Source organism: Oncorhynchus gorbuscha, linkage group LG15, assembly GCF_021184085.1.
Source record: "Oncorhynchus gorbuscha isolate QuinsamMale2020 ecotype Even-year linkage group LG15, OgorEven_v1.0, whole genome shotgun sequence".
NCBI lineage: Eukaryota > Metazoa > Chordata > Actinopteri > Salmoniformes > Salmonidae > Oncorhynchus > Oncorhynchus gorbuscha.
The window spans coordinates 31,561,427-31,578,486 of NC_060187.1; the positions used below are offsets into that span (position 1 = coordinate 31,561,427).

A 17,060-nucleotide genomic window follows, 5' to 3' on the forward strand; every position below is an offset into this window, starting at 1 on the left:
GCGTTATTTTCCAGAGAAAGCATTGAGCCCCGAGTTGATCATTATCCCTTTTATACCATGGCTATCATTCAACACCTTTTCCACTAGAAATATGTTCATTCATTTGCCAGTAGAAATGTGTTCAACATCTGAAGTAGCTAGCAAGTTTAATAGATAGCTACAATAGTTATCAAACAGACTTGCTATTTTAGCCAACCAAACCATCAGTCCTAGCTTTCTATTATGATAATCGAATTCGAGTTTTCAACTCGACTTTTGCTTTTAAAAGATGTAAGTATGAATTAAAGACAAATTCTACCGTACCGATATACCGTGTGTCGTAAGAAAATGATGCACGCTCTAGAATGCCCTTCAAGCCAATAAGAAACGAGTATTAAACAATGCCATGGCATAATTGTACTTTTTTAATCACCATGTTATTTTAAATACATCATTCGATAGTAGTACAACATGAACTACCTCCCGAGATGAGGGGACGGATGAAGAGAAGAAGACGCCTTGAATATTAAAACGTTACCGTCGCTCAACTCTCTGATTGGAGGAAAATATATCGTAGGCGGAAGAAGGCGTCGCATCTTCTCCATCAGGGCGGGTTGTCGCTAGTTACAACAGCCACAAAGACAACATTGGCTGTGTTGTAAAAAAAAAAATTTAAATAAAAGAAAAATGATTTTCGATCTTAATGTAATGTTAGGCATAAGGTTAGCCGTTCAGTTAAGGTTATGGTTACGCCTAGGGTCTGATTTTAAGAAGATACATTTTATAAATAGGCGGGGTTTTAGACATAATTCAAATTTTGTGGCTGTGGTAACTAGTGACAACCGTCAGGGCGGGAAATCAACCACACATGTCAACAGATTACACATTACGAATGTCAACGCATTTTATCTAGCTACATATTCCTAATTATTTTAAACAGTGTAAGTTAACTGTAAAGTCTGGTTTCAATCAACTTTGGGTAAGTTCATTCTTATTACCAAAGCTATATAGCTAGCTACTGAGCACTGTTGCTACTTGCTAACTGTTCTGCGTGCTAGCTAAATGGTGGTTGTTATTGTTTAGCCAGCTAACATTAGCTAGCTTGTCAAAGAAAGAGGTGAACGTCACCATCTTTTTGACACTCAAGAATGACTCGGTGACTAATGGGCAGTGATCTGTTTTCTAAATCCTATTTTCAAGGAAGAGCCATGCAGGCGTTTTTGAAAGGAACATCAACTCAAGGCACCAGACCTGTGAAAGAGAAAGGTACCAGTGGAGAGAAGAAGCAGAAATCTGTCCCCTGGGTAGAGAAATAGTAAGTTCAATTTCTCAGCGGCTGTAGTATAAGCCCTTGAGAATCTTCATTCATAGAATGTAATTACAGACACCCAAATAATAGAAATGCTATTCGGTAGCTGCAGACAAATATCTTGGTGATAATTAAAGTGGCTTAATATGTTTAGTCAGAAAGAAAACCCTGCATTTAATTTGATCAACTACACTGAAAACCCTTGTTTGGCTGTTTTAAAGTAGACCAAAATGTATGGAAGACGTGGCGTTTCAAGAGGAGGTGGTTGCTGTGCTGAAGAAGACTATAGAGGGCGCTGATGTAAGTAGCCTCTTCAATTCCACGAGTAGTCACTTTATATGCTTAGGGTAAATACTGTCTGCCTGGGATTCTGTTTGAATATTACATGATTTCTGTTACAGCTCCCCAATCTGCTGTTCTATGGACCACCTGGAACAGGAAAGACCTCCACCATCCTGGCTGCAGCCAGGGAACTTTATGGGTGAGAGTGACTCACCAGCTTTCCAGATTACTGCATTCCAACTCCCAACTGATGCAGATCTGCGTTTGTGGGTTCCAGTGCTTGTCTACACCACAGTAAGTTTTCAGTTTCCGTTTCTTTCCACAGGCCAGAGCTGTACCGACAGCGAGTGCTGGAGCTGAACGCTTCCGATGAGAGAGGGATTCAGGTGGTGAGAGAGAAAGTCAAGAGATTTGCCCAGCTGACTGTAGCAGGCCACCGCACTGAGCAAGTACCAGTTTCCTTAACCTTCATTACATGCACATACCCCCCAAACACACATGTAGCAAGCTCAATCTACACAACTAATCTGATCATATAATAGATGTACTTTCCTTACCCCCTATAACAGTCAGCATATTGTTCATGTTAAATTAGGATATTAAAGCCTCTTTCCATTCCTTACCTCTGACAGTGGTAAACCATGCCCACCCTTTAAGATCATCATCCTGGATGAGGCTGACTCAATGACCAATGCTGCTCAGGCTGCTCTCAGACGCACCATGGAGAAGGAGTCCCGGACCACCCGCTTCTGTCTCATCTGCAACTACGTCAGCAGGTCAATTGGGCTTCATATTCCAAGAGGCACTCTAGAATATGAAATCTATAAGTTGTATTTTTTTTTTTACATAACATTACAAACACTTTGAGACACTTTACAATATGATGTAATAAATGTTAAATATGTAGCTAAGCCCATTTAAATTGGCTGTGGTTTTATTTCCAGGATTATTGAGCCCTTGACATCCAGATGCTCCAAATTCCGCTTCAAACCTCTAGCAAATCAGGTCCAAGAAGAGCGCCTGCTCGATATCTGTGACAAGGAGAATCTCAAGTACTCAAAGGAGGTAATGATTACAACTGTACACACTGCATCATCATTGTTTTACAATTATATTTGGTACTATCCCTAAATCAAATCAAATTTATTTATATAGCACTTCGTACATCAGCTGATATCTAAAAGTGCTGTACAGAAACCCAGCCTAAAACCCCAAACAGCAAGCAATGCAGGTGTAGAAACTCCCTAGAGTTTGGAAGGCAGCCCATGTGCTTCCTCTACATAAAAGTGGCAACCTGAGTGATCTAAATAATTATCTTCCCCTTTCCAAACTCTCTTGCCTAGAAAAAATCCTGGAATCATTGATTAATACTCAGCTGGATCCCTTTTAACTGCTACATCTTTTCTGAGTGTAAAACAGTCCAGGTTCAGACCAGGTCATAGTATCATCTCTACTACTTCTATGGTTTTAAATTATGTCATAAATTGTTTAGATACGAAGAAACACTGCTGCCTCTTATTCATTGACCTGTCCAAGGCATTCGACACTGTGGATCACACCTTACTTATTCAGAAACTCTATGAGTGGCTTAGACCGGACTGCTTGCAGCTGGTTTGAGAATGATTTAAAAGACAGAACAGTGTATACTTACTGATGGGGTTAAGTCAGGATTTCTAGACATAACAAAAGGTGTCACACAGGGTTCGATTCTTGGTCCAGTTCTTTTCAGTATTTGTATTAGCGGCATTTGTCGATCTGTACAAAACTGTAACGGTCATCTGCGTACACTGTTGTATAAACTACTGCCCCTATGGCAGCTCAGGCTCTTAACTCCTCAATCTGCTTTTACTACCTTGCAGAAGGCCTTGGTTGACGAGAAGTTGTAACTAAATACTGTTAAAACCAAGTACATGTTATTTTCCAAATCATGTAATGTAACTGATGTTTTACACATAAGAATGTTAGATGGTGCCCCAATTGATCGTGTCCCCGCCTAAAAATATCTGGGCATCTGGATTGAGGTAAAGCTATCTTTTAAAAAGCATGTTGAGGAATTAGTCAAGAAATTAAGAATTAGTTGGGCTTCTTCCATAGGAATAGGACTTGCATTTCATTAAATAGTAGAAAACAAATATTCAGTCAACACTTACAATATTTCTGTTTTAGATTATGGAGATATTATATACATGAATGCAGCTACCAGTATTTTGAAGCCCTTTGGACACAATTTATCATAGCACACAGAAACAAGTCTCTCACCGTTGCTGCTTGCTATAGACCGCCCTGGACACCATATGTGAATTGATTGCCCCCCAACTATCTTCAGAGCTCGTGCTGCTAGGTGACCTAAACTGGAACATGCTTAACACCCCGGCCATCCTACAATCTAAGCTTGATGCCCTCAATCTCACACAAATTATCAATGAACCTACCAGGTACAACCCCAAATCCGTAAACACAGGCACCCTCATAGATATCATCCTCACCAACTTGTCCTCCAAATACACCTCTGCTGTTTTCAACCAAGATCTCAACGACCATTGCCTGCATCCGTAATGGGTCTGCGGTCAAACGATCACCCCTCATCACTGTCAAACGCTCCCTAAAACACTTCAGCGAGCAGGCCTTTCTAATCGACCTGTCCGGGGTATCCTGGAATGATATTGACCTCATCCCGTCAGTATAGGATGCCTGGTTATTCTTTAAAAGTACCTTCCTCACCATCTTAAATAAGCATGCTCCTTTCAAAAAATGTATAACCAGGAACAGATATAGCCCTTGGTTCACTCCAGACCTGACTGCCCTTGACCAGCACAAAAACATCCTGTGGCGTACTACATTAGCTTCGAATAGCCACTGTGATATGCAGCTTTTCAGGGAGGTTAGGAACCAAAATAAACAGGCAGTTAGGAAAGCTAAGGCTAGCTTTTTCAAACAGAAATTTGCATCATGTAGCACAAACTCCCAAAATTTCTGGGACACTAAAATTCATGGAGAATAAGAGCACCTCCTCCCAGCTGCCCACTGCACTGAGGCTAGGAAACACTGTCACCCCTGATAAATCCACTATAATTGAGAATTTCAATAAGCATTTTTCTACGGCTGGTCATGCTTGCCACCTGGCTATCCCAACCCCGGTCAACTGCCCGGCACGCCCCACAGCATCTCGCCCAAGCCTCCCCATTTCTCCTTCACCCAAATCCAGATAGCTGATGTTCTGAAAGAGCGGCAAAATCTGGACCCCTACAAATCAGCCGGGCTACACAATCTGGACCCTCTTTCTAAAATTATCTGCCGAAATTGTTGCAACCCCTATTACTAGCCGGTTCAACCTCTGTCGTATCGTCTGAGATTCCCAAAGATTGGAAAGCTGCCGCGATCATCCACCTCTTCAAAGCTGGAGACACTAGACCCAAACCATTACAGACCTATATCTATCCTACCCTGCCTTTCTAAGGTCTTCGAAAGCCAAGTTAACAAACAGATTACAGACCATTTCGAATCCCACATACCTTCTCCGCTATGCAATCTGGTTTCAGAGCTGGTCATTGGTGCACCTCAGCCACGCTCAAGGTCCTAAACGATATCTTAACCGCCATCGATAAGAGACATTATTGTGCAGCTGTATTCATCGACCTGGCAAAGGCTTTCGACTCTGTCAATCACCACATTCTTATCGGCAGACTCAATAGCCTTGGTTTCTCAAATGACCACCTCGCCTGGTTCACCAACTACTTCTCAGACAGAGTTCAGTTTGTCAAATCGGAGGGCCTGTTGTCTGGACCTCTGGCAGTCTCTATGGGGGTGCCACAGGGTTCAATTCTCAGGCTGACTCTTCTCTGTATACATCAATGATGCTGCTCTTGCTGCTGGTGATTCTTTGTTCCACCTCTATGCAGACGACACCATTCTGTATACTTCTGGCCCTTCTTTGGACACTGTGTTAACTAACCTCTAGATGTGCTTCATGGCCATGTAACTCTCCTTCTGTTGCCTCCAACTGCTCTTAAATGCATGCTCTTCAACCGATCGCTGCCCGCACCTGCTTGCCCGTCAGGCATTACTACTCTGGACGGTTCTGACTTAGAATATGTGGTTAACTACAAATACCTTGGTGTCTGGTTAGACTGTAAATTCTCCTTCCAGACTCATATTAAGCATCTCCAATCCAAAATTAAATTTAGAATCGGCTTCCTATATCACAAGAAAGCATTCTTCACTCATGCTGCCAAACATACCCTCGTAAAACTGACCATCCTACCGATCCTCGACTTCGGTGATGTCATCTATAAAATAACCTCCAACACTCTACTCAACAAACTGGATGCAATCTATCACAGTGCAATCGGTTTTGTCACCAAAGGTAAAGCCCCGCCTTATCTCAGCTCACTAATCACCATAGCAGCACGCGCTAAAAAAGGTATATCTCACTGGTCACCCCCAAAGCCAATTCCTACTTTGGCCACCTTTCCTTCCAGTACTCTGCTGCCAATGACTGGAACTAACTGCAAAAATCATTGAAGCTGGAGACTCATATCTCCCTCACTTTAAGCACCAGGTGTCAGAGCAGCTCACAGGTCACTGCACCTGTACACAGCCCATCTGTAAATAGCCCATCCAATTACCTCATCCCCATACTGTATTTATTTCTTGCTCCTTTGCACCCCAGTACTTGCACATTCATCTTCTGCACATCAATCACTCCAGTGTTTAATTGGTATATTGTAATTACTTTGCTGCCATGGCTGTATGTTTGTTTATTCCATGTGTAACTATGTTGCTATATGTGTCAAACTGCTTTGCTTTATTCTTGGCCAGGTCGCAGTTGTAAATGAGAACTTGTTCTCAACTAGCCTACCTGATTAAATAAAGGTGAAATAAAATAAACACTTCATTTTGTAACATCAAACAGTTTTGACTGTTAGATGTTTTTATCATAAAGTTGGTTGGACCTTGCTAAAAACACGTAGGTCACTTCATTATTCTGTTTTTGTTTATAAAGCCTAACTGAAACTACAATTGACTTCACATCATTGTGGAAATATAGAAACTCTGATTAAAACACTCGATCACAAGGTTGGTTAATGCTGGAGACTCCACGTGTATCCACAGAGCTGGGTAAATCTGTCTTTTCCTATCAGGCCCCTATCATGTGGAATAATCTCCAAGTAACTTTTCATTTGGATGTGGTGTCGTCTCTGGGTCAGTTTAGGAGAAAGGGATTTTTATATTGATAAATGTGTTATGTTTTTCTGTATATATTTGCTATTTATTTATTTTTGTTTTAAATTGTGTATAATTGAATTGTCTATATTGTTCCCAGGGCACATTTGCAAATGAGACCTAGGTCTCAATGTGTTTTTCCCCTTGTTAAATAAAAGCTAATAAAAATCATCTTCCATTCTGTTTTCCTGCAGGGTATTGCAGCATTGGTGAAGGTTTCAGAAGGAGATCTTAGAAAAGCCATAACCTTTCTTCAAAGTGCTGCACGGCTGAACGCAGATAATGAGATCACGGAGAGTGCGGTCGTAGAGATAGCTGGGGTGAGTGCTTTTAGTGTATTTCACTCATCAACAATAGTTGCCTGTTTTATGCACTGCAGTCTAGTAGTCAAGAGGTGTCCAACTTTGCTGATATTTCTCTCTAAGGTTGTTCCTCCCAAGATGATTGACAATTTGCTCAAAATCTGTTACAAGGGAACATTTGAAAAACTAGAGATTGCTGTTCGGGTATGCACATTCACTTTTTATTGCAGCTTCATTACATAGGGATCGAAAATCTAACTGCGTGACACTTTTAATGTAGCAGCTTTCTGTCAGACTAATCACCTGGCCATTCTGCCACTTACAGAACATGGTAGATGAGGGCTATGCTGCCACACAGATCATCAACCAGCTACACGAAGCCATCATCGAGGAAGAGCTGAATGACAAACAGAAGTCTGCCATCACGGAAAAAATGGCAGTAGGTGTTTGAAAATGGCATAACTACCACATTGATGTTCATCTTATTTTACAGTAGTAGTGACTTATTGATTTGTATCATTTTTCAGGTGGTCGACAAGTGTTTAGTGGATGGTGCAGATGAGTACCTGCAGATGCTGAGTATGTGTTCTGTGATCATGCAGCAAGCCACTCTGAGTAACTGACTCCACAACCTCATGGATCATTCCTCTCCATATGCATCTAGACCAACAGCTTTTTCTATACATTTTTGTAGGTTGACTGTATTAAAATGTTAATGGTTTCCTGTAAATACTGTCTTTGTCAATCAGTGCTGTTCAAGTTATACTTCAGGGGTCAGTTTTATAGAAACCGTTTCACATTTCTGGGCTTTGTCTAGGCTTTGTCAGTTAGGAAACAAGTAACCATATTTTATATTTAAAAAAAATTGATATGGATGCTTCTTGGCAGACATGCACATACTGTCCATAATATACATCACTTTTCAATGCATTTGAAAAGTAGGATTACAGATGTAACAGAAACATTGTCAGTCTAGTGTAGTTAATATGTTGACTGCTTCAGCACACTCAGAGAGTGTGACAGGGTGAGAGTCTGCCAGGTCAGGTGGCGCTGTATGTGTACTGCCCTGCTTCTGTGATTGTGGTAGCTGATGAAGGTAATCACATAGTAAAGACCTCACCGCCTCGCCGTTGGAGTCATCCAGACATGCAGGAGCTAGGTCACACGGCTGGGAAAGGCTTTGGCTCGACTCTTCAAGCCACTTCTCCATAAAGGGATCATTATTCATCTCACACATATTATGTAGAATGCAGCATGCCTGAGTCATCACAGGGATCAGGGCAGCATTGCTGTTGTTGCGCTTTAAGCACTGCCAGCGGGCTTTCAGGCGACGAAAGGTACCCTCAATAGGGGTCCGTGCATGGCTTAGCTGAGTATTAAATGCATGTTGCTGAGGTGTTAGTTGAGGTGACTCTGGATAACATTTGAGCAGCCAGGTCTGCAAAGGGAAGGCTGCATCACCCAACAGCACAAAGCCAAGAGGTTGGCCCATGAGTTTGTGAGGTGTCTTCGGTGACAGTCCCCCTTCTCTCGCCAACATCCATAGTTCAGAGCCCTGCAGTATGGTTGCATCATCGGTGCTGCCTGAAAAGCCTACACGGATGTCCCAGAAGTGACCATGTCCATTCACAACTCCCTGCACCACCGTGGAGGGCCATCCTTTGCTGTTCCAGCCGTCACTGGTTTGGCTTTGAGATTTCACAGAAATGTGAAGGGAATCGATGATACCCACACAATGAGGGAAACCCCACTGTGTGTTGAACACAGCAGCAATTTCCTCCAGCTCCTGTTCACTTGGCTGATGAATGAAGAGTGGCTTCAGCACTGTCACAATGATATTGCATATGTCTCGTACACATTTGATTACTGTGGTGCTGCTCGTGCCAAGTAGGTCACCAATAGAGAGATAGTCCAAGTTGGTGGCCAACCGTAATATAACCATTGCCACGCGTTTCTCCAGAGAGACATGACAGGTAGGGTCTTTTACTTCCGGTCTGAGCTGGTCACAGAGTTGGTCAAATGTGTCCTTGGTCAGATGGAATGTGTTGAGCCAGTCTTGAGGATGGAACTCCTTAGTCACAACCCCATCCCACCAGTCTGATTTAGGCTCTGCAGGTGAGTAATGTCTCATGGGTGAGGGTCTTGAGGGGGAGGATGGTCTTGAAGGTGAGCTTGGTGGTGGCTGAAACTAAAAGAAAAGATAGTAGTTATGGATATTTGAATTGCCACTTTTTACTAATTGAAAAACCGTTAAAAGTTGGGATGTTTTAATCTCCTAGGATATTTGATTTTGTCTTTGAAATACTGCATGTGTTCTCTTGATAGTCACTTTACCTTATGTCAGGTTGATTCCACATGAAATTGTTACTTACTGTATGTGCAAGCCTCTTCATTTTGTTGAGGATATACATTCGATGTCTGATATGCCGTTGGATTTCCATCCGTTTATCCATGATGGCTTTTCTAATCTTCTCTCTACGCCTCATGGACAGATACAGAAGCCTCGACCTCCGTTCCACAACAGCTTTCTTCATAGAACTCTCCATGGCTTAGTGTCGAATCTAGCTACAGCATCAAAATGGAAACATGCGTGCAGCTAACTGCTATGTTTTCAAACTCAATTTGAGCTAGATAACGTTAACTCATTATAATGCCATGGGTGTTATCAGCACAGCCATTTATTAAGATACATAGATGGCTCTGGTTGAGTATTTTTTTTAGCTAAACTATTTGCTTGCTAGCTAACCTGTGTATACTGTTAGCAAAGGAAGTAGTTACGTTGATTAGATAACCTAACGACATAGCTTATGTGCGTTTTCAGAATTCACCAAACAGACGTTAGCTAGTTGCAGCAGCATTCTTCTCCTCTGGTAACGTGTGACTGTTCAGTGTTTTGATTTGAACAGCTTAGGTACGTAAGCATTTCCCACAATGCACTGCAATTTGGTCAGTAACATTTTATGCTAGCCAGCTAACAAGCTAGCACACTTAACTTTTACTTATTTCATTCTACATTATTGCGATTCAGTTGCTCGTCAATAAGATTAAAAAAATATATACTGGTGTGTCCTGACACCTGCATTCGATTTAAAATGATTTACTTCCGTGTCCAAGGCAATGTGTTTGGTATTTGGTAGCTTATCAGAGTTAGCTTAGTTTGCTAACGTTACCAAGCAGACGGGAAGGCTCCCTGTCTATTCTTCCGGACTTTAGTGAAGTTAGCTAGCTATCTGTGGTTTAGTGAAATGTCATCGACGTAGACTGAACCCTCGTTTCTTTGGTGGTGTTGTTTCTGTTAACTTGGTTAAAAAAATACATGGCATCCAAAGTGCAGAGGATCAGGTCCAGCAGTAGACTGCTCTTTTAACTGTGGCTTTCCCAATCAAGATCCAGCCAGCGAGGCACTACCACTACTATGGACCAAGAGTATCAGCGTCGCCTGCTTCGGCAGATCAACACTCAGAACGAAAACACTAGCCCCATTGTAAGTATTAATTATCATGCCACTCTCGCTTTTATTATATTACTGGGAACATTTCTGAAGGGTTATTAAAAGGAAGGTGTGTCTCACCTAACCTTAGTGGCGCAGTGATGAAATACTATTAGAACAATGTCATTTTAAAAGGGCACTGGCACTTGTTGGTTCACCATTTACTTGTCATGATTCATTATTAGTCATTATTTTACACGTTGTCATTGTACAGAAGGTGACCGAGGTGATGCGAAACCTGACGCCCAACAACTCCCCGATGTCCTCTCCCAGCAAGCATGGTGACAGGTTCATCCCATCCCGTGCAGGGGCCAACTGGAACATCAACTTCCACAGAATCAATGTATATGTCACTTAAACCTCTTTAATACCCTATCAATTATAATACATTACCTCACTATAGATTATTTTATTGATACATTTACATTTACATTTAAGTCATTTAGCAGACGCTCTTATCCAGAGCGACCTACAAATTGGTGCATTCACCTTATGACATCCAGTGGAACAACCACTTTACAATAGTGCATCTAAATATTTTAAGGGGGGGGTGAGAAGGATTACTTTATCCTATCCTAGGTATTCCTTAAAGAGGTGGGGTTTCAGGTGTCTCCGGAAGGTGGTGATTGACTCCGCTGTCCTGGCGTCGTGAGGGAGTTTGTTCCACCATTGGGGAGCCAGAGCAGCGAACAGTTTTGACTGGGCTGAGCGGGAACTGTACTTCCTCAGTGGTAGGGAGGCGAGCAGGCCAGAGGTGGATGAACGCAGTGCCCTTATTTGGGTGTAGGGCCTGATCAGAGCCTGGAGGTACTGAGGTGCCGTTCCCCTCACAGCTCCGTAGGCAAGCACCATGGTCTTGTAGCGGATGCGAGCTTCAACTGGAAGCCAGTGGAGAGAGCGGAGGAGCGGGGTGACGTGAGAGAACTTGGGAAGGTTGAACACTAGACGGGCTGCGGCGTTCTGGATGAGTTGTAGGGGTTTGATACATTTAGTCAGCTCATTGAGAAATGTGTATGTGATCTGTCTTTTTAGGAGAATGAGAAATCACCAAGTCCAAATAGAAAAACAAAGGATGTGACATCTGATAGCAGCAAAGGTAAGTTACATGACAAACTATGCTACATCGGATGAAATTACTAACATTTAAGAACGGCATACATTATAGTAGTTAATGTAACTGTGGTTCTGTATTAGCAGATGGGCTGGCCTACTCGGCTTTGCTGAAAAATGAGCTGCTCGGAGCAGGCATTGACAAAGTTCAGGACCCCCAGACAGAGGATAGACGGTTGCAGCCATCCACGCCGGAAAAGAGGAGTCTCTTCAGTGTAAGAATCTAATTTGTTTCCAAGCTACGTGAAGTTATTCTGGAGCAAGTTCTGACCCAAATCTTTTCCTTTATGTGCAGTACTCACTCAGTGCTAGGAGCACAACAGATGAGGACAATGGCATCTCTCCCTACTCATTGTCACCTGTCAGTAGCAAAAGGTAAATTCATAAGTTGGTGTCTCTGTAAAAAGATGCAGGGTGGTTACTGTTAACTTCAAATCAATGTTTTTTCATTTCTATGCAGTCAGAAGTTGCTACGGTCACCCAGGAAGCAGACTCGTAAAATCTCAAAGATCCCATTCAAGGTCTTGGATGCTCCAGAACTACAGGATGACTTCTACCTCAACCTTGTGGACTGGTCTGCTTTAAATGTACTGAGTGTTGGCTTAGGCACATGCGTCTATCTCTGGAGTGCCTGCACCAGCCAGGTACGGCTTGTGTGACAAATACATGTGCATATGATTTAATTAGCCTCTCATTCCACATGGTGTTCATTTCTATACAAACCCTCAGAGAGCATTGATTTGTCTTTCCAGGTAACTCGTCTGTGTGACTTATCAGTGGAGGGAAATTCTGTTACGTCCGTGGGCTGGTCAGAGAGAGTGAGTTAAACTCTATATCTGCCGTTTGTAAATCCCACCATAACACTTTTTACTTGCTCTAGCTGTTTTTTGTGTGTGTGGTTTCCTGACTCCAATGCTGTGCGTTTCTGATTCAGGGCAATCATTTGGCGGTGGGGACTCACAAAGGCTACGTACAGATCTGGGATGCAGCAGCTGGCAAAAAGCTCTTTACACTAGAGGGTCACACTGCTAGAGTTGGTGAGCACTCAGTGGAAATTCCCTGTTATAGATGTAGCATACTAGTTGTTCATTTCATTGGTCTCTCCCTCACCATTCCCATGTCTTATCTTCCACAGGTGCACTGGCATGGAACGCAGACCAGTTGTCATCAGGTAGTCGAGACCGTATGATCCTGCAGAGGGACATTCGCACACCACCTCTCCAGTCTGACCGTCAGTTGCAGGGTCACCGGCAGGAAGTATGTGGTCTGAAGTGGAGTACAGACCACCAGCTGCTTGCCTCTGGGGGCAATGACAATAAGGTATAATAGCATATATCATGACTCTGTGTCCATATCCCTTAGATATGGCTTTTAACATTGATTAGCTAAGTTTACAACATAACAACCTCACCAACCATGTATGTCTGTTCTGGTTATGGCCTGCATTTCTCTCAGCTGCTTGTGTGGAACCACTCTAGTACGGCACCAATGCAGCAGTACACGGATCACCTAGCTGCAGTCAAAGCCATCGCCTGGTCCCCCCACCAGCACGGGCTGCTGGCGTCTGGGGGAGGAACGGCTGACCGCTGCATTCGCTTCTGGAACACGCTCACTGCACAGCCACTGCAGTGCATGGACACAGGCTCGCAGGTCTGCAACCTGGCATGGTCGAAACATGCCAATGAACTGGTATGTACCACTCAATGTTGTGATGGTGATCCTATAATGTTATTTAAACTTTGATGGTCTGGTGGCACTCTCCCTTTTCTATAGGTCAGCACACATGGTTACTCTCAGAATCAGATCCTGGTGTGGAAATATCCTGCACTCAGTCAAGTAGCCAAGCTTACCGGACACTCGTACAGGGTACTCTACCTGGTAAAGTAACATTGTCTTGTTTTGATGTTCCTAACCTCCTAGCTTTTCCTAATGTTCTGATATTGTTTGTCCCCTGCACTATGAAGGCAATGTCTCCTGATGGTGAGGCCATTGTCACAGGGGCTGGTGATGAAACGCTACGCTTCTGGAATCTCTTTAGTAAAACACGGTCAACAAAGGTGCTAAAGCGGAGTTGATTTTTCACATTTGTGTACAGTACACACTACACTCAAATCTGCTCTTAAATTACAGTACTTTTTCTATGTTTTACTTTCTTGTTGTCCTGTGATTTTAAATAAACTTTTTCCTCTTTTTATTCAGGAATCGGTGTCTGTTTTAAACCTCTTTACCAGGATAAGATAACAGCAACGCAAGAATAGACTTGATGGAGTGCCTTGAATTCATTACAACATTCATCAACACAATGCAAAAGAATGACCTAACATGGACATGACATATTGTCATGGAGGAGGAAATCACTGTTTTTACTTTTCCCAGAAACAGAAAATAATTTGTCCTCAATGTTTTTATTAGATTTATTTCTATTCATGTACACTTCAATATACCGTTATGCTTTTTCTATGTTGATTTTTGTATTCCATGTCTATGTTAAAAGTATGTGTTAAAGGAGCCTTAAAGTACAATGTAGAGAAATGGATCTACAATTTTAGTTTATTTTTTTTGCCATTTGAAATTCTATATTTGAATGTTATATAGACTGGGGCAAATTGTATAATATAGTGGCAATCATGGCAATCCATGGTAGTTGTTTTAAGAAAAACAATTAACTTTTGGAATTAACAAAATAGCCACTAAATGTGTCAAAGCACTACATTGAATATAGTAGGGTGGAGTGAACAAAACTGAGTAAAATGTGATGTTACATTTCTGGAACTCAAGAACAAGATAACAAGAGTATTGCAAAAGAAATGTCTGGTGTTTTCTTAGACTTTACTGAGTTAAAAAAAATATATAAATACTGAGTTATAGTTCATATAAGGAAATTAGCTTAAATTAGACCCTAATGAATAGATTTCACATGACTGGGAATAAAGAAATGCATCTCTTGGTCGAGGACACCTTTATTTTATTTTTTAGTGCTGTGGATCAAAACCAGTCAGTATCTGGTGTGACCACCTTTTGCCTCATGCAGTGTGACACATCTTCGCTTAGAGTTGATCAGACTGTTGTGCTCTTTGGATTGTTGTCCCACTCTTCAATGGCTGTGCGAAGATTCTGGATTTTGGCGGGAACTGGAAAACGCTGTCGTACAGGGTGATCCAGAGCAGCCCAAACATGCCAAATGGGTGACATTTCTGTTGAGTATGCAGGCCATGGAAGAACTGGGACATTTTCAGCTTCTAGGAATTGTGTACACATCCTTGCGACATGGGGCCATGTATTACCATGATCAAACGTGAGGTGATGGCCGCGAATGAATGGCACAGCAATGGGCCTCAGGATCATGTCACGGTATGTACATTCAAATTGCCATTAATAAAATGCGCTTGTGTTTGTTGTATGTTGTATAGATGGGGGCAAAAATGCACAGCTTATGCCTGCCAATACCATAACCCCACTGCTACCATGGGGTAGTCTAAGCAAACTTCTCGTCCACATGACGGCATACACACCAGCTGCCCAGTACAGTTGAAACCAGGCTTTATCTGTGAAGAGCACACTTCGAAGGTGAGCATTTGCCCACTGAGCTCTGTTACGATGCCAATCTGCAGTCAGGTCAAGACCCTGGTGAGGATGACAAGCATGCAGATGAGCTTCCTTGAGACGGTTTATGCAGAAATTCTTTGGTTGTGCAAACCCACCGTTTCATCAGATGTCTGGGTGGCTCGTCTCAGACCATCCTGCATGGGAAGAAGTCGGATGTGGAAGTTCTGGGCTGGTGTGGTTACATGTGGTCTGCTGTTGGGAGGCCGGTTGGATGTACTGCCAAGTTCTTTAAAACAATGTTTATAGTAGAGAAATTAACATTGAATTCTCTCCCAATAGCTCTGGTGGACATTTCTGCATTCATCATTTCAATTGCACACTCCTTCAAAACTTGAGGCATCTGTGGCATTGTGTTGTGTGACAAAACTGCACTTTTTAGAGTGGCGTTTTATTGTCCCCCAGCACAAGGTGCATCTGTGTAATGATCATGATGTTTAATCAGTTTCTTGATATGCCACACCTGTCAGGTGAATGGATTATCTTGGGAAAGGAGAAACACTCACCAACAGGGATGTAAACACATTTTTGCAACAAAAACAATGAAATAAATAAGCTTTTCATGCTTTCTGGGATGTTTTCTTTTAGCTCATGAAACATGGGTCCAACACGTGTTTATATTTTTGTTCAGTATACTTTTTAAATGTGCAACTTCATCGTCATGAGCCAATCTAAACAACCATCTGGTTTTGGCCTATTAGCAGGGCCGGACCTCCCATTAAGCAAGACTATAGCGGCACTTCAATTTGGGGCGGCATTTTGACAATTTGGCTGCCGCCCTCCAGCGCCACCAGCTCATAGCCTTGCTGCAGTTCGACTAGTATTGGACTTGATAGACGACAATACTTAGACTTTTACATGTCATTTGATACAGTTGAACATTATTTTCTTTTAAGAATTCGATTTTTTGGTTTTGATCAGTATTTTCAAAGTGTAATTAAGACACTTTACAATATTAATAACAGCTCTGTTAAATTATCCCATGGAACTTCACAAAGATTCGACATTAGACGTGGAATTAAACAAGGATGCCCAATTTCTCCTTTATTATTTTTATTGGTCAGACAAGTTATGGCACATCATATAAATAAGGCTAGTTTTAGGGGTATTCAGATACAAGACAAAGAGATAAAATGTTCACAATTGGCTGACGACACCACTTTTTTTTATCATAATGAAGTCAGGAAAGCTATTGAGTGTATTAATGCCTTCTCACATGTATCAGGTTTATCTCTGAATATTAGGAAATGTGAATTATTTGTGTTGAAAAGATATGACGTAAACTCAGTATGTAATATCCCTGTAAAAGATGTGATAACATATCTTGGTATTAAAGTTAGCAAAGATTAGAAAGAAAGAGCCAACTTAAATTGCTCTCCTATTGTAGAGAAAATTGGAAAGAGATGTAACTCCTGGTTATTAAGAGAGCTGTCTTTATCTGGACGAGTACTTTTATCACAATCTGAAGGTCCAGATGAGTTTATACCTCCATTGCCTTAGATGTTCCTCTGTCAGTAACTAAAATGGTTGATACTAAATGATTTAACTTCATATGGAGGAATAAACCTCATTATTTAAGACAAGCGGTAACATGTAGCACCCAGGGTGAGGGAGGGTTGAATTCTCTGGATATTAAAACCTCTAATATAATCTTTAAGATTAAATGGATACAAAACTATTTAAGAAATAAAGATTGCATTTGGAATATCATGCCTAATTTAATATTCCAACAGATTGCTGGTCTAGAATTCTTACTCAAATG

At 41.9% G+C, this 17,060-nt stretch overlaps 3 protein-coding genes across 8 annotated transcripts; 2 read left to right on the plus strand and 1 right to left on the minus strand.

Annotated features, from left to right (window-relative positions):
- Positions 1-709: 709 nt before the first annotated feature.
- Positions 710-7,825, plus strand: LOC123996933 (replication factor C subunit 4-like). 3 transcript variants are annotated; one of them, XM_046300790.1, is made up of 11 exons: positions 710-958; positions 1,184-1,294; positions 1,510-1,588; positions 1,690-1,769; positions 1,896-2,015; positions 2,203-2,346; positions 2,515-2,635; positions 6,988-7,113; positions 7,219-7,299; positions 7,421-7,534; positions 7,623-7,825. In XM_046300790.1, the coding sequence occupies exons 2-11, from the start codon at positions 1,188-1,190 to the stop codon at positions 7,716-7,718; spliced, it is 1,068 nt and encodes a 355-aa protein (XP_046156746.1). In that variant the 5' UTR covers positions 710-958; positions 1,184-1,187; the 3' UTR covers positions 7,719-7,825. The 3 variants fall into 3 exon arrangements, with proteins under 3 accessions (XP_046156746.1, XP_046156745.1, XP_046156747.1); XM_046300789.1 differs by having other exon boundaries at positions 714-958; positions 1,180-1,294; XM_046300791.1 differs by lacking the exon at positions 710-958 and having other exon boundaries at positions 1,180-1,294; positions 1,513-1,588.
- LOC123996932 (protein ALP1-like) lies at positions 7,301-10,488 on the minus strand. Its single transcript, XM_046300788.1, has 2 exons — positions 9,468-10,488; positions 7,301-9,283 (listed from the first exon to the last, which is right to left on the minus strand). Exons 1-2 carry the CDS (start codon positions 9,639-9,641, stop codon positions 8,063-8,065), a joined length of 1,395 nt encoding a protein of 464 aa, XP_046156744.1. The 5' UTR covers positions 9,642-10,488; the 3' UTR covers positions 7,301-8,062.
- LOC123996931 (fizzy-related protein homolog) lies at positions 9,192-14,644 on the plus strand. 4 transcript variants are annotated; one of them, XM_046300785.1, is made up of 14 exons: positions 9,192-9,210; positions 10,483-10,579; positions 10,800-10,928; positions 11,618-11,681; positions 11,780-11,910; positions 11,991-12,070; positions 12,156-12,339; positions 12,448-12,513; positions 12,630-12,732; positions 12,831-13,015; positions 13,151-13,384; positions 13,469-13,573; positions 13,660-13,752; positions 13,895-14,644. In XM_046300785.1, exons 2-14 carry the CDS (start codon positions 10,511-10,513, stop codon positions 13,934-13,936), a joined length of 1,485 nt encoding a protein of 494 aa, XP_046156741.1. In that variant the 5' UTR covers positions 9,192-9,210; positions 10,483-10,510; the 3' UTR covers positions 13,937-14,644. The 4 variants fall into 4 exon arrangements, with proteins under 4 accessions (XP_046156741.1, XP_046156740.1, XP_046156743.1 ...); XM_046300784.1 differs by lacking the exon at positions 9,192-9,210 and having other exon boundaries at positions 10,049-10,579; XM_046300787.1 differs by lacking the exon at positions 9,192-9,210 and having other exon boundaries at positions 10,049-10,579; positions 13,469-13,561.
- Positions 14,645-17,060: the final 2,416 nt, after the last annotated feature.